We start from the raw sequence: 15,389 nt of genomic DNA on the forward strand, positions 1-15,389 counted from the left end.
GCACGCGCAAATCGGGCAAGCACGCAGATCGGGTAGCGACACACCCTTATGAGCGCGACCTCTCCGACTTCACTTCCTGTCTTCCCCTTCAAAAGCCTCCATCTTTTCCTTATTCCCTCAGTTCTGTTTTTGCGACTTTGCAGCCAGGATACCAAATATACGTATGGCTGCCCCAAACCTTGCAATGAGTCTGTGTGGAGCTTCCGACACACCATAAATAAAATGGGACTTCCACCTGCAGCTAAAGTCACTTCAGTACACGACCAATTCACCACACTAGTGTTTAGATCTGGCAGTGCCACGCTGATGGTGCCCATAAAGAAGAAGCCTTTGATTTCAGTCTGTAAATGATGTCAAGTTTGGGCACAGTCCTGACAGGGTTGTTCATATAAAGGGAGGACACAGGAGTGACCCACAGAGCCTGGTTGGGATCTGCATGATACACCTTCATGTAGCAGTCACCAAATAGACCTTAACTTCCACCTCACCACTGTGGTCCAGTGCAAAACAAAAAGTTATTGGGGGTACAAGAATAAAACCAGAGTACCAGTACAGGGCAGGAGCCAGCTATAGACCACCATAGGGTACACTCACATTCAAGTCCACAACCACACCAAGACAAGTTAGATTTGCCAGACCACTAAACCTGAGCATCTTTAGAGAATGGAAGAAATCAGGATAAAAGAGCAGACATGGAAACTGCATAGAGACTTCAAAAAACAGGCTGAGATTCAAACTCATTCTGACAGAACTGTAAGGCAGGAACACAAACCACAAATCTCTTAACTTCTCTAATACTCACTAACAGACATTACTGAAACATGGGAGTTTGTCATATTTCACACAGGTTAAATGGAGAAAAGACACACATTTAAGTGTTCATCCAAGCAATTCACGTAAATGTCTGCTGTCTGCATTGGGTTAAGTAGGTTTGAGGCCGTGTGTGTAAATACTGATACTGACTGCCAACCTTTACCAGTTAACAACATATAATTTATACTCTTAAAGGCGAGGTACTTCATGGCAGCACTGCCGTTTTCTCTCACTATATCTCAGTATTTGTTCTCAGCTCGTATTCTCTAAGACTCTTCTCCAAGCTGATGGACTTCAGTTCGTTTTTCTCTTTTACTAATCAGACTCGTAAAGCCTGACTGACTCTTTAGTATTCTTTTAATGGCCGGCCCATCACCATCCCCACGACTGTCTTTGAACTAAACACCTCGGAGGGACAAAAGAGAAACAAAGGCAGAAATCAAAACGCCGAACATGTGTAATGGCCGTCCCATCACCACCTCCACTCACATTCAAGTCCACCACCACACCAACACAAGTTAGATTTGCCAGGGCACTAAACCTGAGCATCTTTAGAGAAGTGGAGAAAATAAAAATAAAAGAGCAGACATGGAAACTGCATAGAGATTCAAATTCAGTCAGCTAGAAACCACACATCTCTATTCACTTCTCTAATACTAAAAGACATTACTGGTTTGAGTTTAGCACTGAAACGTGGGGGTTTGTCATATTTTGTATCAATTAAAAGAAAAAAAAAATTCAACTTTCACATAATTGTCCATTCAGGCAATGCATGGATTTTAAAAAGCTGCCACGACAGGCCACATGCAACAGCAACACCCAGGTTTGGTTTTCTTTATGGTTATTTCTTTTTTGTTTCTTTCCTGGAGAACGTGGATAACCGAAGTGGTGAGGAAGCTTTGACTCTCCTACCTGCGACAGCAACTGCCAGACCTGCGCCCTTCGTCTCCCAGAGTGCCTGATCAAATTGCTGGGCTGCCAGCAGAGCTACAGAGTGGACGCTGAGGAAAAGAGAGCAGGTGTCCGACTCCACAACAAGAAAAGAAGCACAGACCGTAGCTGCCATCGGTCATCATGGGCAACATAAAATCAAACGCTGGTCGGGTGCCAAAGGGAATACAAACTCAGCAGTCTAATGTGTTTCAGTGAGACGAGGCTTAGAGCTGAAACAGCGGACTCTGTGGGTGCACCGGATGGATTTAAAATTGTGTGGATGGACAGAAGAAGTGAAAGCAGTAGGAAGAAAGAAGGCGGACTTGCCATCGTTGTGAATGAAAAATGGTGCAACAGCGGACACCACTATTAAAGCACAGGTATGAGACGTGAATGTTGAGCTTACACCCTTATTATATGGTGAGAGTTTTCACACACCATTGTATCGACACTTTACGTCCCCCTGCAGCAGACACAGCGAATCACAACAGACACATTATATTCTGTAAGAAGCAACTTCTCTACTGACCATCCCCTCGTACTTTTGTCAGTTTTTGGGGTGTTTGACCCTGTTTCACTTTCCTCCACCCTCACCGATTTTTTAGCATGTTGTAGAATATACAGGAAAGGAAAACAAGACCCTGGACTTGAGGCATAGAACTCTGGTGCTTTGCCACCTTCATGCCAATCAGACCCTAATTTGTTACAGCTCATAGCCGCATATAAACTGATTGTCCAGCAGCTGCCAATCACCACCAGGACCACTCAGGAATGGACAACAAAGGCTGAGGAGGCTCTGCAGGATGAGAACACCGAGTGGGATCTGCTTGGTGAGTCACACAGCCAGGAAGGACACCGAGGGTCTCAGCCACTGGATCACAGATAATAGCATTACAAATTATTAATGGATTTCTTTAACCTTATTTAGTAGAAAAAAATTCCATGGTTGAAAACAGGCAATTTTAAAATTTATATCCAAAGCCATCAGAGAAGTGTGGTGTGCGTCTGATGTGGCACAGTGACAGGCTGGGCACCTGCTGTTGTCACGTGTTATAATCTTATAGAAGTTCACATACATACATTTAACTGAATATAATGGAGGAGCCTTGCTCCTTAGAGATAACTTATTTCTTATTGCTGCAGTTAGAAGTACAATGCCACTTTACTGTATTATTTCTCTTGACCCTACAGGATGCCCAGTGGTATCCAGCCTTCCATGTGACTGAACAGATGCCAGTGTACCCGCATTCTGAGACACAACTGGATGTTCTTTTCTTCTGCTTTTAAGATTTCCAGTTCAAGAAGATGTGCAGTTCTTGTTAGATTTGCTATTTCTGCAGGTAAGACTACTGAGGCTTCCACTTTCAAAAGTAATTTCTGTACAATTCCTGCAAAGCCTCCCCATATTTATTACTTGATCTGTAATATTTTGCTGGCTTGAATACTGTACTGTATGTCTGCTCACTCTGTCCAGTAACTAACACGGCTTTTTAATTTTAGACAGAAAGCCTCAGAGTGTGAATCCTCACAAACACAGAGACTGAGGAGCATCAGTACCAGCAGTCACTAAACAGGGATGTTGTTCTGTTTTACAAAAAAACATTTATGTTCTTAAGTTACTGTGCTTTGTTGTTGGATTTTGAAAGAACTGAGACTTAATTTTAAATTAATACAAAACTAAGGCAGGAGTGAAAAACAAAGATATTTTCATGTAAGTACTGACACCTGAGCACATCACATTAGAAGTTCAGATATACAGAGATTATAACACAATGTGTAATATATGCGTAATGTAAAAGGAAAAAAATGATGTTACATGTAATGACAGTTAAGTTGGGGTTCTTTCAAAATCCAACAAAAAAAAACAAAAAAAACACAATTAAGAATAATATTATTAGTTAGACGTTACTCTAAGCTGACGTTTATCTATTGTGATGGTTTACTTTGGTAATAATTGATCTACAGGTGAACCAAGAAAGGAGGCAGAAGAAGAAGTAAGAGTACACTTTATTAATGTTTGAACTCCATGAGTGAATATCTACTGTGTTGATGTGTTTAACAGTTACAGTGAAGTAGAAGAGTCCGCTCGTGTTATGGGGCAGCAGTTAAAGAAGAAGGACGGAGAGATGTGTGCCATGTTGAAGTAGCGGCTGGCCCTCCTGGCACTTCTAGAATCCTCCATCTCAATCTCTGGTCTGATCTGCTGTATCTTTGGCAAGTGATCACGAGGTGTTGGCCTTTTTGTCTCGGTCTCATTACACTGGCTGTCTGTCTCACTTAGGATTGATTTCAAGATTCTATTAAATAATTAGAAGGCTTTGAGTATTTTACACCCTGCCTGTTTTTTCGAGTGTCTGCTCCCAACATTTCTTTTCTCAAACGTTACTTTGCTTTTTATTCCAAGATCAACCATAAAAACCAGCAGCTTTCTGTACTCGTACAACAAAATCTGGAGTGCTTTGCCAATAGAGAAGTGCCAGGCTACAAATGTCAAGCATTTCAAAAAACTTCAACAAGCCCACTTTTCTAATTTGGCTTTTTCTTAGTTACTTGCATTGGTTGTAATAGATTAGAAATGGCTGTGTACACTTTGTAAGCTCTGTACTGGGCACTAACCTCTGCTGTGTTTCTCTGTTGGTTTTTTTCCAGTTTATTGCAATGGTGCCCCCTGTGTCTCCACCGTCTGTTAAATCAACTCCAACTGCCTGTGACAGAAGAAAAGTTCACAAGACGTCCTGAAATGGAATTGTGATTGGACTGAGACGGCCACAATCATGTATGCTGGGATGTGCAGAGGGGGCTGTGTGGGCTTTGGCTTGGGACCCCAGAGGTTTATTATCTCCAGTGTCCTTGAAGGCTGCAAGTTTGTCTTTGTCCCCAGCCATTTGACCAGGCAGTGTATTTATTACAAAGGACAAGGACCCCTCCATTTGCTTCTCATTTACTTTTATAATGCCTTCAGTTTTCTTTGTAACTGTATATTTTGTGAGCAATTTGAGCAACACTTGTACGCAAAGGTGATATAAAAATATTATTAGTGAACAAATGTTAAGGGACAGATCAGGAAAAATATCAGTTTAAATAGAACAGAATTTATGGAATATTGCTGGATAATAACTCTTTGACTCTGAGTAGCATCTTGTTCATAAAGCTAAAATAGCATTTTTCCTTTTTGACAAATTTAATGATTCACTTTTATTGTGTTCAAAACCTTGGCTAACATTTTTTTAAATACTAAGGTAAAAATCTGTAAATATATTTGTGTTCTCTTTCCCTAATAGTTTTTAACACCTCCCCTTGTTGGCCATTTTCATTGTAGTTGTGTTCTAGTTAAACACATTTACCATTTATACATCTTTATGATTACTGAATTTTCTACTCATAATATACAGTATATACAGTTTATATAGTACATATAAATATGGGTGTGTATAATTTTTTTGAGAAACATTGTTCACAGATCTTTCACTTTTATTTTTAAACATACCATTTATTTCTTCAATAAAAATTTACGATAAGTGTCTTGTATTTCCTTTTTTCAAAGTTATAAAAATAACTGGCTCTGTGTCAATATGGGTGAATAAAACCACTGACATGAAACGAGTCTGCATACAAACAATGGTGTGTTGTGTTGATTAAACTTGTAAGAATGAATATCACTGCCCTCCGTCCACATGCTGTTCATCATAAACTGAACTACTTCATGCTGTTTAAATTCTGCTCAGTTAGTGGAGAATATTTTATTTTACAGCTGTTAAATTCAGTTCAGTTTTATTATATTAATAGGTAAGTTGGTTTCTCAGCGGGTTTTACAGAGACGCCTTGAAATAAAATTAAAAACACATCACTGAAAACAAACGTATTACAAATATGAACTACAGCAACAAGCACTTACTGTAAAAAAAAAAATAGATCAGAAAGATAGATTTAAGTGATAACAGAGCACTCACATTAATTTAAGTCTGTGGATATAAAGTTAAAATTCTTTGTAAGATTAATAGCCATTTGAATAAATGCGGATTTTAACCGGTGGCTTTATGCTCTTCATTTCTTCAGCATCTGACCTGATTGCACAACTGAGAACGAATTAAAGAATTTTAACAAGTGGACAGTCACAGTTAACACTAAAGGACAGGGACAGTCAGCACAATGCCATGCAACACAGTGTTAATTCTTTTCTTTTTTTGAAAAAGGATCATGTATCCAACCAGTTTTATAGAAATATTTTAGGTTTTGTAAACCTGATGCTTTAAGACAAATGGCAATTTTATTAATAATAATTGACGTCTAAGGATATTTTTAAACAAACACAATTTGCTCATAAGAGGGAAATTGCAACAATACATCAAAACGGAAAGGAAACTTTATATGATTTATTACGTGAGTAGGAAAATAAAAACACTACATACTTTATATATATTAGTACCTGCTAAATACTACAAAGAGCGAACAGCATGTATTTCGCCGTAATTGGGGCTCATCAAGTGTGCACACCTAAGCTTCCTCTTACGGCGATCGAACATTGGACATCAACGTTACGCCACAAAGGCTGCTTTGTTTATTTTGCAGGATGAATATTTTCATTATGGTCAACTAATGTGGAACTAAAATGAATAAACCGTAATGTCAAGTTGTACTGCATGCACAGTTCCGATCGGGTCGTGCCGTAAAGTGATTTTTTTTTGTTTGTTTTTAATGTGTTTTTCATTAAGCGCATGCGGTGTGTGCCACTACCTGGTTCCCGTTGCCGGCCCAATCGGCGTGCGCGTGCGTATTGAAAGGCTACGTCGTCACACACTTTACGGTGCTGCCCAAGCTGCTTAACGCATGCGCGAACACTTTACGGCATGTTAGGCTTTCAATACGCCTGCGCGCGCAGATCGGGTAGGCACGCAGATCGGGTAGCGACAACGTCATCTGTGGAGGAGGTCAGTCTAGGATTAATACACATTTTCACAACGTTTTGATGACGAACACTTAGGAAAGGGCGGAGAGTCAAAAGACTTGTACTTTATACGCATGCGTGGAGCTTTCAACGGTATCAGAGCGCGCAGGACTCTGATAACGACTTCACAGCTTGGAAACACCAATAAATTAAAGGAGCCGCAGCGAATCCCCCGAGTCACGTTAATGCGCCGATGACAGTTAAACAGAACTGGCCACGGGCGTCTAGTCGTTAAATGAAAATACCGCAAATGTTAAAACGAAACTTATAAAGCTGGTCAGATGACTTTTTAAACTATTCGCGGAGAGGAGTGATTATAAGCAGGCCACAGGAATCAAAAAGCATCTTGTAGCGAACGGCATTTGTAAAATTAAATCAAATGAGAAAATGCATTCATACATAAAAGCGTGCCTGACGTTATCCACGACTCGGCTTACTGCACTGCGCTCTCGTGTCTATTCTTGCGAGCTCCGCTGCATTCCGACCACGCCCACTTCGTGACGCGCCTTGTTATGAATTGGGCGGCGTCTCCTTACTGAAGGAAACAAGGCCGCCCTTTTATTCTAGAAAGTAATCAATGAACTCCCTCATTGTCTCAGACTAACTGGAACCCTTACTATTTTAATGTGCATCAGGATATAATGCTCATTTTCATATATGCTCACGATTCTCGTTGAATCTATGCAAATCATTAACTTTAAGAATGTACTTTTCTATACGATCAATGCTACTAAACCTCTCAGCGCACAAAGCCAGGACAAGTGATACCAGCCACTAACTCACGTGAATACAACGACTACTGCACTCTGAGGGACACACAGGAGGTTCGTTTAAATCACCACCGGTGTCACCGGCAGCGCCTTTGTTTGTTAACGTAAATGTGGTACACAAGTGTTGCGTTTGGTTCAATTTTAAATTACTGTGACGGTACTCAGAGGCCGAGAGTCCTAGCGCTGCATGTTTTGTTTATTTGGTGAAAACACATAACGTTTTAAAATTTGAAATTGACAAATCGTCAAGTATAACTATAATAATAATTCTTTACATTTACACAGCGCTTTACTTACTACTCAAAGTGCTTTGCAAGCTCTACACAAGAAAGTCAGTACTACTGTAGTCCATTATCCAACCCGCTACATCCTAACCATAGGGTCACGTGGGTCTGCAAGAGCCAATCCCAGCCAACACAGGGCGCAAGGCAGGAAACAAGCCCTGGGCAGAGCGCCAGCCCACCGCAGGGCACACATACACACACCAAACACAATTTAGAATCGTCAATGCACCTGACCTGCATGTCTTTGGACTGTGGGAGGAAACCCACGCAGACACGGGGACAACATGCAAACTCCACGCAGGGAAGCGAACCCGGGTCTCCTAACTGTGAGGCGGCAGCGCTACCCACTGTGCCACCGTGCCACCCACTGTAGGAATTTATGTAGGAATTTTTGAAGGCTTGAAAATTGTGTCTCTCTCAGTTGGTCTCTGCGTTTCTGGTTGGACCACAGGCTGGGCAATCAGAGGTTGATTCTGGACTGCAAGTGGCCACCATTTTAATAGGCCGGGAGTGCAGTTTTGTTCTCCAGGCTACAAAAAGGACATAGCAGCTGTGGAAAAAGTCCAGAGAAGAGCAACTAGGCTGATTCAGAGCTACAGAGGATGAGTTACGAGGAAAGATTACAAGAGCTGAGACTTTACAGTTTAAGCAAAAGAAGATTAAGAGGAGACCTGACTGAAGTGTTTAAAATTATGAAGGGAATCAGTCCAGTGGATTGAGACGGTGACTTGTTAAGGGTTAATGTGGGACAAACATTAGGAAGTTGTTCTTCACACAGACAACCACCGAGACATGGGATAAGTGACCACGTAGTGTGTTGGACAGGAGGATCTTAGGAGCCTTCAGAACTCGACTTGATGTTATTTTAGAAGAATTTAGCAGATAGGACTGACAAACATTGTTAAGCTGAATGTCCTCTTCTCGTCTGGATTGTTCTGATGTTCCTGTGCTGTGTGACGTCCTGCCAAAGCTACAGCAGGCTGTCTGTGTGGACTCTTTAACTGTATGGAGTGACGTAAATGTTTGAGTAGCATGTTGTGGGTAATCACATTCCCTCATTTCATTTTCTTTTCCATTAGTGCTCGACAGGAGTGCTTCATCATTACTATGAAGTTCTCATGAGTCAGACGTGACAACTGAATCTGTTTGTAGCGAGACACGTGTTCACGACGTTCATGGCACGTATTCACCTTTTTAGTTCTTCTGTCGCTATTCTCATTGTTATATGGGGTCACTATTTTTGACGAGACTTCTCCAATGGAGGGTTCGCTGTGGTTTTTATGACCAGTGCTTTATTGTAACATGCTATCTGTCGAGCCGTATTGCTGCACATGCTCACAACACAGCTACTCCACGTTTGATAACGTGCCAATAGAATCACGCTGCCTGCGTTTATAACAGTGATGTTCGACATTTGTCTGGAGTTTTTATTCATTTTTATGAAGTGCTTGAAGGAGTCTTTGAACTGTTTGCCTGGTGTTTGTGACCTGACATCCAGATATTCAGTGGTTTCCCAACATGTTTTTAAATCTGTGATTACTTGCTGTTATTCATATGATCCTTTAGATAACTGATTTACTACACGCATGCACCTTTATGCTGTCAAGCTGTGTTATGAGAGGGTTTTCAAAATTATTACAAATACAGCTATGAGGAGCATGCGAAGAAATTAAATAATACAGTATATCATAATACAAGTCTCTTATTTACACACAGTTAGTTTCTCCTTCATTTTGTGGGGGATTTCTTTTACCTTTTAAAGTTATCGATGCTGTGTGTGGTAGGAGGCCACAGATCGGTCAGTTTGTGCTACAGCAGTACAGTTTGATAAAGAAGGACAAATCGATGAAACACCGAATGCCTTTTTTATCCTAATCTTACATTTAACTTTTTCAACAGACTCTTAGTGCAGACCTCCAGAGCTCCACTCCATTGAGGAGGGTGTTGCTTGATATTATACATCAGTGATGACCCCCGGTTACATTACGGTGAAGGTCAGGGAGGTTGAGGGAGGATTTATCTGACCAGGTGACAAAACACTGCGATCCACTTGGCTGTCCAGTGACCTACTCAATCGCAGACCCCTTCAGCTGGACCCATTGTCACTACCCGATCTGTACTGCCTGCCTGATCTGCACTCATGTGTATTGAAAGTCTACTTCATTGCACAGTTTACTGTTTAACACAAGCGTTAATAATTTATGGAGTGTGTGATATCATATCTGAGCTGATGTGACGCACTGCACATGAGCTTAATTAGGATTAAACTTATCTTAATTAATATATAATTAAGATCAGAGATTACATGAGACATCTTGAAATCATTAGAGAAGATACTGGGGGTAAGTGAGGCATTGGAAAGAGAAGAGATGTAGGTGATCAAGGAAGGAGAGAGGGACTGTAGAAAGGTGTGAAGCAATGGGGTCCAGAGCAGAGGGGTCTAAAATGTCCAAGTCGTTTACAGTAGAGAAGGAGGAAACGGGGGGACGCCCCAGAGGAGACTCAGATAATGTTTTGGGGGGGTCTTGAAGTGTTTTATTAGTCTTGGGGACTTTGGAAGAAAAGCAGGAGGCAAACTCATTAGGAGAGAATGACAAAGGTTTGAATCAGCAGAAGGGACTTCAGAGAGACTTGAAGGTAGAGAAGAATAAGTGGGCACTTCTTTCAGAGTATCGGATTGTGATACCCCGTGTAGTGGGAAGTGGCCCCAGCCTACACTCTGGACATCTGATAGTTCGTGAACCGAACGGGATCAGCGAAGAGATGAGACACAGACAAAAACTGAAGGGTGAATGGTGCAAGTTTATTCACAAGAGTGCTGTACAACCAAAATGCAGTCGTGTCAGGTGGGCTTTGAGACGCAGTCCTTCAACTCTGACACTTCAAAAAGAAATAAAAACAAACAAACAAAAAGGAAAAATATGGTGTATTTACAAAAACAGTGCACTCCTACAAAAACTACACACACTCCAGTAATGAAGGCTGTCTTCTTCTATCCCTGCGGCTCAAGACGCTCCTCCAGCAGGAAAGAAAAATGCACAAAAACAAGTGTGTGTATATAAAAAAACAATTGCACCAAACCCAAAATCCAAAACTATCCCAGCACCAAATAAGTATATGTACCTCCACCAAAAATAATCACTAGGAGATATATAACTCTATCTACAAACAGAATATCTACAAAAGCCGCCAAAATTACAAGTGCTCCTCCAAATAGCTCAGCAGTGCCTACTCCTACCTCGCTTTTACGTCCACTGACGACCCCTGTTGGCCGGTAACTCTTTAAATATAACCAGCCAATCTGCCGACACGTCTACCTCACGCACCTATCCCGGTAGACGGTAGCGCGTTCACGCCACGCGCCGGGTAACTTGGTATTTAAAACTGAACTCCTGCGGGTCGCGCGTGCGCGTATAAACCCTCCGGTACAGCCAATGGCTATGCTGAGCTCAAGCACGCTCGTTGCTGACTCACCAGTAAGTAAAATCATTTCTTTAACGTCATGGGATCCCCATCTCTGACTCAATCAAATGCCGGTGTTCTGACGATTTTATCCTACTTTGTCGAAGAGTCCTACCGTAGTTTATTGTAAGTCATAACATTAAACTTATAACGTTATACCACGTCATCATTTAGCATGTATTTAGAAGTCGTCTATCAAATTTATGGAACTGTTAACATTTCTCAATTTATTCTATATGCATCATTTAAATGCCCGAAAGAGACACGGCCTGATGCAAAGATTTCACAAGACGGTCATTACTCGTGCATTGACACAATGGTCTGTACAAGATTAAAAGTCACACATGCAAAATATACAACTTATAAAATGTTGACAGTAAATACCTTTGCAGTAAACTGTAATAAATGCATTAATGTAGTAAAGCTGAGTTGCGTAATTTTGATCTGCGCATGCGTAGTATCAGCGAGTAGATCATTTCGATGGGTAGGATGTTTCGTTAGAACACCGGCTCTCTCTTTTAGGCGCACCGCACTTTAAAGGACACCGGCGTGTAAAAATGAACACGTGGGGAGGAGCCCGTACTGGCCATTATACCGGCTCCTCGTGTGTCCTCCCGCGGCAGCGCCCTCAACACACAAACGGTAAACGCTCTTTCATATAGCCACAGAAATGCTGCTGCTTTGATTTCAAGACTGCTTTAATTTAAATTTGGCAATGCGCAGCCGGGATTAGAAGGATTTCTGTGCAGACAGCAGAGATGGAAGATTGGAGAGACCTATATATATCCAGGAGGAATGGTAGTTTCTTCTTATGCAAAAAATTATATAAATATATATATATATATATATATATATATATATATATATATATATATATATATACATACATACATACATACACACACACATACATACACACATACATAGGGGTCAAGTGACGAAACTCCTTTAAATAAAAGAAAACAAAAATGCAGGAGCTGTGACGAAACTCCATTAGACAAAAGAAGAAGTGATTAAAGTAATTGCTCGTTATTTTTGACAATGGAAGTATGTGTGCGTCGAAATGAAAACGTTTGAAATTTGCATTTGCACAGTTTTCTTCGTATTTTTTACATAACTTTGTCATTTTCGCTGTAGTAATTGATTTATATTCAGTGTTTGAAGTGGATCGGCACTCAGCGGTACTGGCAACTCCTCAAATTCCACAAGGCGAGTTTCACGAGAACTCCTCGACTGCGCATGGAAGACAAAATAAACTTTAACAAGAATCTTGGAAACGCTTGATTAGTCTTTCTGTGGTAAAGCAGGCTTTGGATAAAGTTCAGATTGACTGCAGTGGTGCACCAGGTTACCTTTTATTCTTTTCAGTTTAGTTCGTTATGTTGGAGTTCTTGGAGTAATGTGTTTTATTTGTAATCCCAAGTAATCTGCCGTGTTTTTGTACCCTCAGTTTTAATAAACTTTCATGGTAGTTTTGTGCAGATGATGCCTGCCATTTCTAAACTGTTAAAGACTTTCCTGCAATTTGCAGTGCGCCACTAACTTGTATGGGACTCAGATTGACAGTCGCGACGTTCACAGAGCCTTTCAATTTAATGACAAGTGACATTTAGATTTTTTCCTTTAAGCCAACTTGCTACAAGAATATCTTCTGGAAATTGGATGTTAATGAAAAATCAGGTAAACTGCAAACACCCGTCTGTTAAACTCGTAATTCACTCGTAGTGTTTGACTTTCACGTGTCTTTTTATTTCTTTCTTTCTTTTCCTAGGACATCCCTGCTGGTTCAGTAGACTGTGGAGTAGACACGTTGATGGTGTTTGAATATGAACTGTAGGCTTTATGTGACTTTACATTTGTGTTTCGATTGTGTAGGAGTTCAGGACTTTATCTCTTCTCCTCTCTCAGTCTGCTCTTTATCTGACCAGGAGGGACCCTTTGATTTTACTGCTCTCTGTCTTTGAAAGATGCTGATAATTCATAGATATATTTATTTCTTCATGTGTGGCATACCTTTAACTGTGGCATTCATTTAACGTGCCCTCCACTATTATTGGCACCCCTTATAAAAATTATTAAGAAGGCTTAGAAAAAAAAAATCATTTAAAAAATATTGATTTCTTGGTAAAGGTTTTGTTTTTCTTTGAATTAAAAGTCAGATGTTTCTCATTTTTTCAGTTCAAGATGACGGCTCTTCAGCAAACTGTGATGTTTCTCTAACCCTTCTCACTAATTTTTACAAGGGGTGCCACTAATAGTGGAGGGCACTGTAGATCTCCTCTTTATCTCAGGATGACATGCCAGCCATTAGAACGTGGAGAGCTGCTCGTGTGGCTGGTAAACATTTACTATTTCCTTTTTTATGTAAACTCTTATTCTTCTAATTTCCTGTGCCAGCTCCTCTGCTCTGTTTAGCGGGTGCCAGATGACCGGTGCCTTCTCAGAATTCCTTACAGTCGCTGGTACTTGTTCTGAGGGCACCATTACTGACTGCTGGTGCAGGTACCCTGCTGGTGGAGCTGCTCCTTTTGGGATGTTTGGACAATCTAAGGTGACACCTCACATCGAAATAAGGGACACAGTCAGTTTAAATCAACTTGGAATTTGAAATACTCGAGTGTTCAAATGAGGTCAAATAGTGTCACTTTAAATACACCGGTGTGTGTTTCAGTGTGTACAGGTGAACCTTTACTGGATAACATCAACATTTTAAAGTCTAAAAGTCTGGACCAAGAAGAACATGGCAGCAGTGAACTCCTTGATGAACACACAGATACAGCCACCCCAAGGTATTCATGGAAAACTTAGGCTACCATCGTAGTTAATACTCGGATCGACTTGAGCAAAGACCTTAAAGTTGAACGTGACATGAAGGATTGTCATCAGGTTTGTCAAGGAACACTTGTCACATGGAGTGTGTTAGATTGGTTATTTTATAATAGAATAAAAGTATCTACAAAGCTTTTCTGTGCCTTGCATGTTACTTCAGCCAGTGTCCAGATCGGTGTATTCGTAATACTCTGAAGTACTTGATTTATTCTACAAAACTATTGAGATCTCCTCCAGCAGGAATTTGTGTAATGAACCACAGAGGAATCCTCTCAGTCTGAACTCCATTCCAATGTGTCCACTTTACTGAGGAAACAGAAGTCAGTCATTACCCAACCCACTATATCCTAACTCAGGGTCATGGGGGTCCGCCAGAGCCAATCCCAGCTAGCATAGGGCACAAGGCAGGAACAAATCCCGGGGCAGGACGCCAACCCACTGCAGGACAACACCCACATACACACCAGGGACAATTTAGGATGGCCAATGCACCTGACCTGCATGTCTTTGGACTGTGGGAGGAAACCCACGCAGACACGGGGGAGAACATGCAAACTCCACAAAGTGAGGGAGAACCCGTGAAGCGAACCTGCAGGTCTCCTTACCCACTGCACCACCGTGCCTGCCACCCATGTCAAGTATGTGATTTGTAATATTCTGTAATCATAACACAGCTAAAAAAACAAACCTGAATACGAGATCCACAGGCAAGAAACTCACTAGAGCTGCTGGTGTGTTGAGAACAGACATGAAGACCGCAGAATTTCTGACAGACATCGGCAAACAAAGAACTGAGGCTGATCTGTGGACAGAAGGGGGGACAATGGAATATTAGGAATACATCAATAAATAAACGTTGATAAACAGTAATGAAAGTAATAAAGAACATTTTAGGGTTGTGTATTATAGAAGATTTAAAAGTTTAAAATTGTAATACGTTTATACCCGTCTTTAGGGTGACCTGTTAAATGTAGGCGACTACTGCATTTCATTTGGACATTCGAGTAAACAGCAACAGTCAAACATTAGTTTTAATCTGACTGACTCAATCAAGTACAGAGCACACTTAAGCCACGTCAATCCATTAAAATTAGCCGGACACACATTTTTATTCATATGTTCATTGAAATTGTCTTCAGATGTTGTTTAGTAACAATAAAAATCTCATATCCAAACTTATCATTATTTTTCAAAACCGCTAACCATAAATGACAGTGGTAAAAATACAGTGCAGTCTTAATAATTCACTCGACACAATGCGAAGGTGTAAGATACTGGCACTAGTAGACTACCATCGCAGATGTGCTTTAGAAATATACACTCCATCTCTTAGTCACTTTATCTTGTTTGTCC

The 15,389-nt window shown here is 40.9% G+C and overlaps 1 protein-coding gene across 4 annotated transcripts in view; it reads left to right on the forward strand.

Moving 5' to 3' along the window:
- Positions 1 to 3,835, forward strand: part of LOC120539103 — a 45,117-nt gene extending 41,282 nt beyond the window's left edge. For 2 of the 4 annotated variants that reach the window (XR_005635555.1, XR_005635553.1), the window contains exons 7-9: positions 1,683 to 2,126; positions 2,938 to 3,086; positions 3,247 to 3,285. Coding sequence is in view for 1 of the 4 variants with exons in the window: in XM_039768865.1 (XP_039624799.1) it covers positions 1,683 to 1,693 (11 nt within the window). In the remaining 3 variants the exon portion in view is untranslated. Of the gene's footprint in view, positions 1 to 1,682; positions 2,233 to 2,937; positions 3,087 to 3,246; positions 3,286 to 3,808 lie in introns of those variants that run through there. The other 2 variants (XR_005635554.1, XM_039768865.1) reach the window with 2 other exon arrangements.
- Positions 3,836 to 15,389: the final 11,554 nt, after the last annotated feature.

Source organism: Polypterus senegalus, chromosome 11 (assembly GCF_016835505.1).
Source record: "Polypterus senegalus isolate Bchr_013 chromosome 11, ASM1683550v1, whole genome shotgun sequence".
NCBI classification, from domain to species: Eukaryota; Metazoa; Chordata; class Cladistia; order Polypteriformes; family Polypteridae; genus Polypterus; species Polypterus senegalus.